This window comes from Alosa alosa, chromosome 10, assembly GCF_017589495.1.
Source record: "Alosa alosa isolate M-15738 ecotype Scorff River chromosome 10, AALO_Geno_1.1, whole genome shotgun sequence".
Classification (NCBI taxonomy): domain Eukaryota; kingdom Metazoa; phylum Chordata; class Actinopteri; order Clupeiformes; family Clupeidae; genus Alosa; species Alosa alosa.
Genome location: NC_063198.1, coordinates 11,840,105 through 11,854,841, shown reverse-complemented (window position 1 = coordinate 11,854,841; position 14,737 = coordinate 11,840,105). Strand labels below are relative to the sequence as shown.

Here is a 14,737-nt window from a genome sequence, read left to right as displayed (position 1 = left end):
TCGTCTTGGCCGAGCGTCCAAACGAATCCTGTAAACGCACTGCCCGAAACCGCACATTTCTGAAACCGTAGCCCGCTTGAGTTCGTTTAGACAGCGAAACCGCACATCCTGCTTGCGTATCGATGATGTCATTGCCACACCTCAGCTGCCCTGGACTTGCACTTATAGTATTGCCTAACAATACTAGTTTTCATACATGACATTACCTATGATTACACTCCGTTAAGATAAATATCACAACTGATGCTGCGCAGCGCCGATAGCTTAGACAGACTGAACACTGTTTTTCCCGGTGTTTTTTTATGCATTCTAGCTACTGTCAGTGACGCAAGCGTGTGTGAGGCTAGCTAGCCTACATTAAAGATTTATTTTATTCTATTCTAATCCACCATGCGTAATGTAGGGATGGAGAATGCTTTTCAAGTAGGATATATTTAGGATTCAGCTGAAAAACTCGTTTGGAAAAGAATGGATAGGCTAGTCCTATCATGTGATGTCGTGGTCTTATCGCCCTCTCACGGTGAATTGCACGGATGAATATTACATGATTTTGTGCTTTTTTGTCAATCGGACCTTCGTCAAAATGAAACGCCATTGTGTGACAAGTGTAAAAATAGCGGCCTGATTGAACATGCACTGAAATAACCGAACATAATTGAACATAACCTGAACAAAACCTACCCCCTACCAGGTTAAGTTCAGAGCCTATGTTACCATAGTTACTTACATAGCCTGATTATTTTTGAGCTTTCTGGAACTGAAATCCCAGGTTTACCGTTTACTCTGGGTTTACATACCCAGTTCAGTTCAGAGCCTATGTTACCATAGTTACTTACATAGCCTGATCATTTTTGAGCTTTCTGGAATTGAAATCCCAGGTTTACCGCTAACTCTGGGTTAACATACCCAGTTAAGCCAGTAAACCTGCTTTCTGGAATACCCCCCAGCAGACCTCTACTGTCAACTGCTGTGGAGTGTGTTGCTGGAGGTGCCAACAGATGTCTTATGTGCAACATGCTGCTTTTATATTTTATGTGACGACACTTTCATTAAGTAGCTTTGAGGTCATTGGAGCAACATGGCCCAATGTCAGACCTATGTAATCTCTAAGTCAGTGATCCTCACCATTTTTTTTCACAAGAGCCACAATGGCAGTGCAAAATCAAAAAGAGAGCCACTTTTAAGACAACATACTAACTCACCTTTGCAAATGTGCATTTCTACATATAAATATCCCACAAAAGAAATAACACATCCAAAACAGCTAAATATATACAGCCAATGCTTAATAACTTCCTTACACCTTAATTATTTGGGTGAAGGAAGAAGTATAATTCAGATGTTTGCGTTTTTAGTGCAGTATTGTATGTTTATGAAGCACATTTGAAAAAATATATTGTCTGTGTTACCACATATAGCCTACAGTGGGTCCCATTTAGAAATGGCCACATAGCACATTTGCGCTTTCCGTGATACACGCATAGACAGTAACAGATACACGCAGCTGCATGAAATGTATTACAACATATCGCCACAAGGTGGCAGTTTAAATCCGCTGTAGCTTTGCCGGTAAACAGGGCAGCGGATTGCATTCAAAGGCGTTGCAAGTGGCAGTGAGATACTGTAAGCAGAACGAAACTAAAGATCACCTCGTTGAAGTCATACAGTAGACTAAGCTAAATCAGAGCCTACTTTTGTTTTTATCAAACTGATGATGGCCTTTGGCGAACAGTTTAGGCCTACTCAAAATGAGTAAAACCAAAGTTGGCGAAATCTCGCCAAAGCTGCATGCGAGCCACCAATAATAGCTTGACGAGCCGCATGTGGCTCGCGAGCCGCGCAATGAGTAACACTGCTCTAAGTCTTCGAAAGCTTCTCCTTTGCATCCAGATAATCTTAAATAACATCGCTTGGATTTCATGACATCCGATCTACCTCATTTAACCTGAGGGAGGATTTTCAGTACTAACCTACTGCTGCTTGTGCTACTTTTGCTGGCATGTCCTCAAACTTTAATTTGCAGAGATACAAAAATGATGGCTCTTGTGATCATGAAAGTCCAAGATGCTCCTATAAGATTTCTCCAGACTTCATTAGTTTAAAATATTAGCCTGAACAGTTGGAGGACTACTGGCCTCTTGACTTTAGACTCACATAAGTTCAAATCACGTGGACAGCGATTCAAATATTAAAATGTTACAGCGTGTGTGAGGCTAGCTAGCCTACATTAAAGATTTATTTTATTCTATTCTAATCCACCATGCGTAATGTAGGGATGGAGAATGCTTTTCAAGCATTGCCAGCATGCCATGGACATGCCAGCAATGTTACACCATTAAACTGTTTCTGGCTCTTACAGTGTGCCATTTAGTCCTTTTTAAAACAGTTCAGGAGTTTGAACTTTGGTAAATGTAACCATGTTTGTAGGTCTTAGAGGCCTCAAGTTTACGATCAAGTTGTGTACAATCTGACACATGGTAAGTTATAGGGGTTGAGGATTCCCTGTCTAGAAATATTTGATGACAGAAAACAAGAGAGTAGGTTGTTTTAATTTGCTGCATGACTTTACTTCCATCAAAAGAAAAGTACAGAATCATTCACTGTAAAAATTCTCATCTAGGGAACAGTTTTTTTTTTTTTTGTGTATTTTTATATCTTGCAAGATAGCTATTTACAAATGATGTATGATCATTCCACTAGAAGTTACAAATGCACTACAACTCACAAAACCTTTCAGAATGCAAAGGTTGTAAGTAGGCTGTAAGTAAGATGTTCAATGAATGTTAGACAAACATTTTCTTTTTAGAGCTGTGAGGCTGTCTTAGCCAGCATCTCTGTAAAGGAGCAGGAACTCCCATTACTGGTTGCGTGTTGATGACACGTATACAGTTATAATGTGTTATGCACTTTTTCTACAGATATTTGATGACAGTAATACACACTTATGCTCTGTGTGTTTTTCCTCTTCACTGCTGGCCTTGGTAGACTATGCAGATGACTGACGTCTCAAAAAGGGTGTCCCATTGAATTGACTGTAGTTTTGAGAGGGTGGTGCATTTACACACACTAAACATCATCCATTCTTCTTAATGGAAAGCATTTCATTAAAATAAACAAAGATGTGTTAGATATACAATATGTACTGTAAAAAAAGTCCCATTTGTTTCTCTTTTCCAAGTTCCAAGCGATGGCATGTGTTGGGGAAATTATGCAGGTGCCACAGACGAGACTTCTGTTTTGGATGTGGAGACTTCGGATCCATCATCACCCGCCTTGCCAAAGAGCTGCATGATGCATGAACGGAACTGAAAGGTAGAAGTTAGAAATTTGTTTAGTTTAGATTTTGGATTTGGGCTAGACAAAGTAAAACTTTGAAAATCAGCAACTTGTGGTTAAATACAACTCACCTGTCGGTTCATGAAAACATAGATAATGGGGTTGTAGATGGTGGCGCTCTTGGCCATGTAGGCAGGCATGGCTGCAAGCAAAGGATGGAATGGATATCCTGGGTTAGCTGCACCGAAGCAGGCAAAGACTGTATATGGTCCCCAGCAGACACAGTAGGCAACGATCATGACAACCACCATCCTGGACACTTCCTTCTCAGCCTTCTGTGTTGACTCAGAGTCCTTCTGCTGCTGGGCTACCTGTTAGCGAGAGAAAAAGATCCCATTTCACATAAAAGTCACTCTTTGTTTAAATGGTTAAACCTTATCTGTTCCGGACAGAGAACAACCAAACGTACAGCGCGGATGGCGAGCCAGACAGCAATGTAGCAGAGGATGATGATACCCAGGGGAATGAAGCAGCAGGTGACCATCAGGACAACCATGTAGGACTGGATCCCAGGGACCTCGGGTCCACTGAACACATCAGGTCCACATGAGGTCTTCAGGCCATGAGGCCAATACCTAACAAAAAAGAAAAAAAAAGAGCATGAGCATATTCATACATAAAAATTCAGGGTAGTGAGATACATGATGTTCAAAGAATGGTCCAGGTGTGGAGAACAAAAATGCAAACCTACCTGCTCCAGCCAAAGATGGGAGGGGCGCACCAGACTGCTGACCACACCCATGAGAAGACAATTCCTCCAGTGGCCCATTTGGCATCAAACTTGACATTTCCAAAGGGTTTGCACACAACCACCCATCTCTCCCAAGAAATGATAGTCAGGGACCACAGAGCAGCAATACCTGTTGGAGGAGCCAGTGGTACAGTAAATAAAAGAGTAAACAGAAAAGAAACTAAATGCAGCATACTGTTGGATTCCCTGAGGGGTATTCCAGAAAGGAGGTTTAACAAACACTGAGATAAAACTTAACCTCTGGGTTGTCTGAACCTGTGGCGACTAAACCCGAGCTGTCGGTTCCAAAACACCGGTTACCAGTTAGTTCAATCAACCCTGTGTTAGATAACCTAGAGTTGTGCGCGTTCATGGCGAACTTATAAAGGCATCATCGATTGAGAGTCGAAACCATGAGTGAAACCGGCGAAAGGAAGAGCACCGTATTTTTCAGAGGCGGAGTAGTCGAGGCTTACGAGGAGGAGAGAACTGTAATAACAAAAAAAGAGTAATACTTAAGCGCCTGCGTCCGAGACCTTGCTTGGCAGAGAATAGCCTAACTGACCGTGTAAATGCGTATGTTTAAGATTTTTATTAATGTCTATTTAATGTCAAAAGCACAATTAAATAATTCACTGGACTGAGCTTTGAATGATGCTTTCTTAAACTAGCCTACCTTGTCACAGATTGAGTGGGCCATAGAATTCTTTGAGAATCCCAAATGTAATTTTCTATTTTAACGCGGGTTCTGCAGCTGTGGGCCAAGTTAAACTTTTGCGCTCCATCATCGGAAGGGTGAATGTCGGAAGGCATGGGTAGCCTATTGGACACATTTCGGTGCACATTTGGAAAAGTTTATAAGTGATGATGACCTGTCAGTTGGTGAAACTACACTTTAATGATCCTCGTGGGTTTGTGTCCAGGAAAACGAATGAAGTTGCGCAGGAACTGCTTTAGCGCAAGGCAAACTTTACGCACCGACTGACAGCTTGCCGATATGCTTTGCGTCTCCAACACGACAAAAACTCCCAGTCGGAGAGCGTGTGTAGCCTATTAAAAAATATTTTATCCCAAATGCCATCAGCATTCTTAACCAAACTTAGTGACAACATGCATAGCCTACCCGGCTGAGCTGTACAGCTATATTTAATCGTATTTATTAATTTTCTATAGGCTATGTTTCCTCTTTTTTGTACTGTACTTGTTTTAATCATATCTTCAATGTGTCTGAGATGTTGTTTGTCCATCTGTCTGGTAAGCCAAACACAAATGTCCACTATGGTGTAGGCTAGCTACATTAAAGATTTATTTTATTCTATTCTAATCCACCATGCGTTATGTAGGGATGGAGAATGCTTTTCGAGTAGCCTATATTTAGGATTCAGCTGAAAAACTCTAGTGCTCTTGAAACACTCGTTTGGAGAAGAATGGATAGGCTTTCATGTGATGTCGTGGTCTTATCGCCCTCTCACGGTAAATTGCACGGATGAATATTACATGATTTTGTGCTTCTTTGGCAATCGGACCTTCGTCAAAATTAAACGCCATTGTGTGACAAGTGTAAAAATAGCGGCCTGATTGAACATGCACTGAAATAACCGAACATAATTGAACATAACCTGAACAAAACCTACCCCCTACCAGGTTAAGTTCAGAGCCTATGTTACCATAGTTACTTACATAGCCTGATTATTTTTGAGATTTCTGGAACTGAAATCCCAGGTTTACCGTTTACTCTGGGTTAACATACCCAGTTCAGTTCAGAGCCTATGTTACCATAGTTACTTACATAGCCTGATCATTTTTGAGCTTTCTGGAACTGAAATCCCAGGTTTACCGCTAACTCTGGGTTAACATACCCAGTTAAGCCAGTAAACCTGCTTTCTGGAATACCCCCCCGATTATTATACTACTACTAATAAATAGTTATACTATAACTGTTTATTATACTATGTACCCAATCAGCATTTAACAATGAGATTTGAAGACTACTCAACAATTAGATTTCGAGACTACTGTAATGTAAAAAGATGTCATTTAAAATGAAATTATGGATTCATAAATAGACAGCGAGTGAAACATATAGTCCCTTACCACAGGTAGCCACAGTGTAGCCTTCAAGAACACAACAAGTGTGTCCCAGGATAAAGTAGCCGTTTATCTGGTTAATCACACTGATGGTGCTGGCTATGACTGTTTCCCCAAGATCAGCAATAGCCAGATTGACCAAAATCCAGTTGAGAGGGTGACGGAGCTTCTTGAACTTTGCTGTAGCCACCAGCACCAGGCCGTTGGTGAAAACAGAGGCAGCGACCACAAAGATCATCCAAAGTGTAGAGATGTTGTAGACCCATCGTGGGGCAATGTTGTAGTTCGGTCCCTCAAATGGATCTATGGAAACAGAAGATAGTAAACACTCTGAACACCACTACATCAGAACACAGAACTCTACATTGTTGCCTTTTTTCCACTGTCAGACACAAAGTGTTAAAAAAGTATTCCCTTGTGCCGAAGTTGCAAAAAGTCCATAAAGACATCCCTTAAGGTATAAATTGTGTGGCACTTACCTCTAGTATTATTTGCATTTGTGTAGGTGAACATTGATTCCCTTGTAGTGTCATCTCCCCTTCTCCTCGCAGCAAAGACTGCGTCCTCCCACTGCTGCGCCATGTTGCTGGGTTGATAAGGGTTGTTATTCCGTGCGTGTTTCAGGTGACTTCAATTGATTTGTTTGGCTTTTAATAGTCCAGCAGACCTCTACTGTCAACTGCTCTCAGTGGACCGTGTGACTGGAGGTGCCTGCAGATGTCTGATGTGCAACATGCTGATTTTATATTTTGTATGACGTCACTATCATTAAGTAGCTTCGAGGTCATTGGAGTAACTTGGCCCAATGTCAGACCTATCTAATCTCTAAGTCTCTAAGCTTTTCCAAAAGCTTCTCCTTTGCATCCAGATAATCTTGAGTAACATTGCTTGGATTTCATGACATCCGATCTATTTGATTTAGTGTGAGAGAGGATTTTCAGTACTGACCTACTGCTGCTTGTGCTACTTTTGCTGGCATGTCCTCAAACTTTATTTTGCAGAGAGATACAAAAATGATGGCTCTTGTGATTATAAAAGTCCAAGATGCTCCTATAAGATTTCTCCAGGCTTCATTAGTTTGAAGTATTAGCCTGAACAGTTGGAGGATTCTACTGGCCTCTTGACTTTAGGCTCACAAAAGTTAAAATTATGTGGGCAACGATAAACATATTAAAATGGTACAGTATATACTGTAGCTCTGTAGCTTAAATCTAAAAAAGCTTAAATGTTAATAGCCTAAATGTTATTCCATTGCTGTAAGTCACTTTGGACAAATGCGTCCGCCAAATGAATATATGTAAAAGTAAATATTCTTTTCTGGCTCTTACAGTGCCGTTTAGCCACTTTAATATTTGTAACATTTCAGGAGTTTGGACTATGACTTCGTTAAATGTAAGCATGTTTATATAAAAGGCATTAGAGGCCTATTTACAATCAGTTGTGTACAATCTGAAACAATGGTAAGATATGATTCTGATAAGGGGTTGAGGATTCCCTCTATAAATATTTGATAAATAAAAACAAGACAAGGTTGTTGTAATTTGCTGCATGACTTTACTTCCATCAAAAGAAAAGTACAGAATCATTCACTGTAGAAATTCTCATCTAGGGAACTGATTTTTGTGTGCATTCTTTTTTATTTCTTGCAAGATAGCTATTTACAGATGTATGATCATTCCACTAGTAAATGCACAGCAACTCACAAAACCTTCCAGAATGCAAAGGTTGTAAGTAGGCTGTAAGTAAGATGTTCAATGAATATTAGACCAACATTTTCTTTTTAGAGCTGTAAGGCCGTCTTAGCCGCTTCTCTGTAAAGGAGCGGGAACTCCCATTACTGTTTGCGTGTTCATGTCACGTATACAGTTATAATGTGTTATGCACTTTTTCTACAGATATTTGATGACAGTAATACACACTTATGCTCTGTGTGTTTTTCCTCTTCACTGCTGGCCTTGGTAGACTATGCAGATTACTGACTTCTCAAAAAGGGCATCCCATTGAATTGACTGTAGTTTTGAGAGGGTGACGCATTTACACACACTTAAGACTATCCATTCTTCTTAACTGAAAGCATTTCATTAAAATAAACAAAAATATGTTAGATATACAATACATTCTGTACAAAAAGTCCTATTTGATTCTCTTTTCCAAGTTCCAAGCGATGGCATGTGTTGGGGAAATTATGCAGGTGCCACAGAAGAGACTTCTGTTTTGGATGTGGATACTTCAGATCCATCATCACCCGCCTTGCCAAAGAGCTGCATGATGCATGAACGGAACTGAAAGGTAGAAGTTAGAAATTTGTTTAGTTTAGATTTTGGATTTGGGCTAGACAAAGTAAAACTTTGAAATATAGAATCAGCATCTTGTGGTTAAACACAACTCACCTGTTGGTTTATGAAGACATAGATAATGGGGTTGTAGATGGTGGCGCTCTTGGCCATGTAGGCAGGCATGGCTGCAAGCAAAGGATGGAATGGATATCCTGGGTTAGCTGCACCGAAGCAGGCAAAGGCTGTATATGGCCCCTAGCAGACGCAGTAGGCAACGATCATGACAACCACCATCCTGGACACTTCCTTCTCAGCCTTCTGTGTTGACTCAGAGTCCTTCTGCTGCTGGGCTACCTGTTAGCGAGAGAAAAAGATCCCATTTCACATAAAAGTCACTCTTTGTTTAAATGGTTAAACCTTATCTGTTCCGGACAGAGAACAATCAAACGTACAGCGCGGATGGCGAGCCAGACAGCAATGTAGCAGAGGATGATGATACCCAGGGGAATGAAGCAGCAGGTGATCATCAGGACAACCATGTAGGACTGGATCCCAGGGACCTCGGGTCCACTGAACACATCAGGTCCACATGAGGTCTTCAGGCCATGAGGCCAATACCTAACAAAAAAGAAAAACAAAGAGCATGAGCATATTCATACATAAAAATTCAGGGTAGTGAGATACATGATGCTTAAAGTATGGTCCAGATGTGGAGAGCAGAAATGCAAACCTACCTGCTCCAGCCAAAGACGGAAGGAGCACACCAGACTGCTGCCCATACCCACGTGAAGATAATTCCTCCAGCGGCCCATTTGGCATCAAACTTGACATTTCCAAAGGGTTTGCACACAACCACCCATCTCTCCCAAGAGATGACAGTCAGGGACCACAGAGCAGCAATACCTGTTGGAGGAGCCAGTGGTACAGTAAATGAAAGAGTAAACAGAAAAGAAACTAAATGCAGCATACATTAAATAATTTCTATAACAGTTATTTCCATTAAAGCAAACTGTATATTATCAGCATTTAACAATGAGATTTCAAGACTACTCAACAACGAGATTGAGACTACTGTAATATGAAAAGATGTCATTTAAAATGAAATGATGGATTCATAAATAGACAGCGAGTGAAACATATAGTCCCTTACCACAGGTAGCCACAGTGTAGCCTTCAAGAATACAACAGGTGTGTCCCAGGATAAAGTTGCCATTTATCTGGTTAATCACACTGATGGTGCTGGCTATGACTGTTTCCCCAAGATCAGCAATAGCCAGATTGACCAAAATCCAGTTGAGAGGGTGACGGAGCTTCTTGAACTTTGCTGTAGCCACCAGCACCAGGCCGTTGGTGAAAACAGAGGCAATGACCACAAACATCATCCAAAGTGTAGCGATGTTGTAGACCCATCGTGGGGCAATTTGGTAGTTGGGTCCCTCAAATGGATCTATGGAAACAGAAGATAGTAAACACTCTGAACACCACTACATCAGAACACAGAACTCTACATTGTTGCCTTTTTTTCCACTGCCGGGCACAAAGTGTTACAAAAGTATTCCATTGTGCCGAAGTTGCAAAAAGACCTATCCATAAAGACATCCCTTAAGGTATAAATAGTGTGCCACTTACCTCTAGTATTATTTGCATTTGTGTAGGTGAACATTGATTCCCTTGTAGTGTCATCTCTTCTCCTCGCAGCAAAGACTGCTTCGCCCCACTGCTCTGCCATGCAGTCTGGTTGATCTGGTTTGTTTTTCCCTGCTTCAATTAATACGTTTCTATTAGTCCAGCAGCCCTCTCTCTGTAGACTGTTGCTGGAGTGGCCTACAGATGTCTGATGTGTGTTTTGCTGCTTTTATATATACCGTAAAACTCCAAATAATAGCCCGGGTTTTATTTTCCCAAATTGCCAAACTGCACCGGCTAGTATTAGAGACAGGCATCTATATGAGACAGGCCTTTAATTCCCTTTACACAAAACTTTTCCTCTGCAAAGATGGAAAATATAATCTAATTAATTATTTCAAACACACTGAATGTCTACCTATACAGTATGACTAGGCTATCTGATGACAATTACGGATCATCATTCATTTAGTGTTGAGATGTTGTTCATTGAGATACAGTAAGATCCAAAAAGCGGGGATAGCCAGAACAGTTGAAACACGTTTTAGTTAAACGTAGGCTAATTTACAAAGAGATCGTATCACACTGAAAGCTCATATTTTGTCACTAGCAAATAGCCTATATCGGTCCTTTGTCAAATACAGTTGCATTATCAGCCCTGACCAAAACCGTTCAGGAATTATTTATGCAAAAGTGGAACGTGCGTAATGTTTCATTCTCCCTCATTTTCAGCACGAATGAAACAGGATGAGAGAGCATGAACCATATCGTTTCTCCCGTTTTGTATTTGCCAAATTCGACAACGGTCTACATTTCAAATCATAGCCTACTTCCAGGCGCGCGGGAACATATTGTTGACCAGGGGTGCTGAATAACAAAATAATCATGGATGTCCGACGATTTCTCCCCCAGCATATGATTCGAATTTAGACAGCTAACGCCATTTCAGCGCCGTGTATGAGTAGGTCTAAGAGTGAAGTCGGACATATAGGCATAGTTCATATTGAAAAAAAGCTAAAAAATAGCTTTTCCCCACCGCAGTCTTTTAATGCCATCTCATAACGTGCGCACTCTGTGCCATACTTAAGCCCAAATCACACCCAAGATTTGCGACGAGATGAGCTGTAACATTCTATTAACCAGCAACTTGATGCAACATTCTAAAACCTTGCAACTGTGACCAGACATGGTGAATGCTTTGCGACGGCTTGCAATGACGTGCAACATCTATTTCATACTGTGTAACCTCCTTTCTGTAGCGGTTTCGTGTCATTGCGAATCTTTGGTGTGTATTAAACAGACTATCTGACGGGTTTTAGAAGATTAAATACAACCCGAAACTAAAAAACAGACCAGGCCTCTACTGGAGAACGGCCTTTAACCCAAACCTGTAGCCACGCCAGGCGTTTAAAAGAGACCGGCGTCTCTTTGGGACTCGGCTATTATTTGAAGTTTTACGGTACGTGTGGGCCTTTATTACTGCAAATGGGTTTGACCTAGGGATGTAACGATATGAAAATTTAACCTCACGGTTATAGTGACCAAAATTATCACGGTTTTCGGTATTATCGCAATATTTTTAAAAGTGTGTTCAATATGTTCAGAAAGGACTAATAGGCTGAAATAGTTTCAAAAAGTGTGACAGCATTTACTATTACAAAATATAGGCAAAACCTTATCAAAAGTGAAACATTTAACCAGGGAAGCTGGAACTCATTTTCATCTGGCGGTGCTCATAGAGGGGGTGCTGAGGGAGGGTAAAAAATTGTTACTGAGTAGATGTGATTCTTTTATTCTGGTGCATTTTAAGGTGGCCTATTGCTACTAGAGAAGGGCATATTTTCATTCACATTCATAGGCCTACATCCTGACTGCACAAACAAACCTGGCTGAGCTGAGCATTCTTAATTCATAGCATAACGTTACCGTGACATTGTGTGTTGTCCCGTTCACTTTTTCCTTGGTCATGTATAATTGGCTTTGTGCCACAATTAAATCCATCAAGTAGAATCAACAGAATCAGTAGGGTACCAGTTTTGTTTAATTGTACCAGGACTACTGTATGTCAAAAGCAGGCTCGGATGAAGCTGGGAAGGATTAAACACACGGTTTCCACACCGTGGTAATTATCTGTGATGATCATGATATTTGAAATGAAAACGGTAATTGTTATTGTCAACATTTTTATCGTGGTTTACCATTATACCGGTAATCGTTGCATCCCTAGTTTGACCTGACTTGACCTGACAAGGTTACTGGGTGGTCAGCAAATACTTTTTTTTGACCCTGTTTAATCTCTTTAGTCACTCAGGCCTCTTAAGGCGTTCCCATTGCATCCGATATGGAACCAAACATTGGATTTACCTACTGTAGGTCGCAGAGGATTTTCAGTGCTAACCTACATTAGCTTCTACAGCCACTAATGGGGTCAATTTATGGGGTCACTGACTTAAACAGTGTGCAATCCAATATGTTAAACACTTCAGTTTTGACTACTGCTTTGTAAAATCTTACCATGTCTGTATAACAGGCCTTATGCCTAGTTCCCCAATCAGCGGTAACCTGTCCAATGTGAAAACATGACAAGATTAGAACATTCAAAACAGAACCATTTTAACACTGTGGAAAGTGCCATCTATGTTGCAGATGTTTTTTTTGTTGGTTTTAAAATTTAAAATTATTCATGATCATACCTCTAAATGTTGTAAAATCATAGAAAACTCACAAAACCTCTCAACTCACAAAGGTTGCAGTAAAATCTCTGTTAATGTGAGGCTAGCATTTTCTTTTAAGAGCTGTGACCCTTTGGCCTACACCACCATGCTGAAGATGTCAGGCCCTTCACTGGTGATCTGTTCATATCACCTGTTGCTATGATTTGTGCGTATTTTCTGATAATATTGATGACGCCTACTTTGTGCACATCCTTTGTGCTTATTTTGGTCTGGTCTAGGCTTTGCAGGTGTCTGAGGCCTCAAAAGGCTATGACATTGAAATTACTGTGGTTTTAAGGTGATAATTGTCTGGGAGAGGAAGCAGTTGGTATTATTACGACTGTAGAAATTCCCTTCTGCTGAACACATCAGGTGCTCAAAACACAGGGTTTCATGTGTCAATGTGTTATTACATTAATGTAATGATCATAAATTGCATAGGCTGTGGGCCGACAGTAACTTTGGCCTATAGTTTTCCCAATGACATGATCTTTGGTGTTATGTTCTGATGTTGTAGGCTACCTACAGGAAGACATGTTTATCAGAAGGGAATTGACCAAAGCAGCTTATTTGGGCAACCTGGGTTCCGAAATGCCTAGCGCAAAGTTTAATTGAAATCGACAAGGATGCGGTTGGCCTCATGTTAATCCCGGTGGATTGATAGTTCATTTTAGGGAAAGAAGGATTTATGTAAAACCTGCATGGGGTCAATCGTAATGTTTCATGGTAGCCTATGGTACTGTGTTGATACTGTTTTTCCTGTCCCCAGTTTGATTTTGAAGTGCAATAAGATAACACACGATTGCTCCACAGCGTTCTGAAGATAGCATGGCCATCGGTGAGAACAAAATATTTTACCAGTGTTGATTTTACGATTGATAAACTTTGGAATTAACGTTGTCATATGCAGTATTATTGTTAGGGGGCTGTGTGGTATTTTTAATGTAAAAGATTAAGACTGACCGATTCCAAGATATTTAGCTAATCAACGATTATGCTGCATGCCTTGTTTCACCACTGACATATCATTTTGTTAGAAGTTAACGATTGATGTAGGCCTAAATGCATGTTGATGTAGAGTGTTTCCTGTGATATGCACATACTTTTATGTATTTTGCGTACACTGCCTGTCACGTCTGCAAAGTAGGATATAAACTTAGCCTAGTTTTTCTTATTCACTTTGGATTGTTTACACATCTAAAATAACATGTGTTGCCAAATTCGAATATCTGTACGCGTGCATTCTGTAGTAGTATCTAGTAGCAAAGTGAATAGTTCAAGGGCGGAGAGCCCTTAAGAAAATAGATGGCATAGATACTATCGCCATGAAAAACAACGTAGGCTACGCATCATTCTTAGAGTAGGCTACAAGTTTGTGCAAAGTAGGCTATGGTTGGTTGTGGGATTTGGCAGACGCTTTTGTTCAAACCGGCATACAAATAGGCTACAAAATAATATAGCCTAATCCTCAAGGGCGTAGGTTTGGTCTCAGCTTTGTGGGGAAACATCCCCAACTCCTGTTGTTACGATATCAACATTATTGTTTCAATACCAACAAGTGAAAAATCTCGATTTCGATACTTTTGGCCGTCTTTTTGATACTTTTGTCGTCCTTTTGCGATTTTTTTAAAAAATATTTGGTTTCGGGGCCCCCACCACCTTGACGCCATCAGTAATATTGAATATTGTGTAATAATTTACATCAGTGGCAATCATAGAATTTGATTGACCCTCCACACACACACAGAAAGTGATGGTTGTCATTGGTTTTCATATTTTGGAATTCATATGAACTTTTTTTTGTTATTACTAATAGCTAAACATATTTAGTAATTTGAATATATTGATATTTAAATGATAACTTTTCTTTAATATCATCACATTTGTGGTCTGTAAGTCTAATTGAGTGCCTGTCACTTTAAGAGGATCGTAACGCAATTCAGTCTCACGGTTTTAGGCTAGTGGAA

The 14,737-nt window shown here is 40.4% G+C and overlaps 1 protein-coding gene and 1 pseudogene across 1 annotated transcript; both read right to left on the bottom strand.

Annotated features, from left to right (window-relative positions):
* Positions 1–2,530: 2,530 nt before the first annotated feature.
* Positions 2,531–6,863, bottom strand: LOC125301990 (red-sensitive opsin-1-like). The gene is made up of 6 exons (XM_048254921.1): positions 6,634–6,863; positions 6,161–6,457; positions 4,028–4,196; positions 3,746–3,911; positions 3,408–3,647; positions 2,531–3,305 (listed from the first exon to the last, which is right to left on the bottom strand). The coding sequence occupies exons 1-6, from the start codon at positions 6,734–6,736 to the stop codon at positions 3,207–3,209; spliced, it is 1,074 nt and encodes a 357-aa protein (XP_048110878.1). The 5' UTR covers positions 6,737–6,863; the 3' UTR covers positions 2,531–3,206.
* An 828-nt stretch (positions 6,864–7,691) lies between these two features.
* Positions 7,692–14,502, bottom strand: LOC125302124 (annotated as a pseudogene).
* Positions 14,503–14,737: the final 235 nt, after the last annotated feature.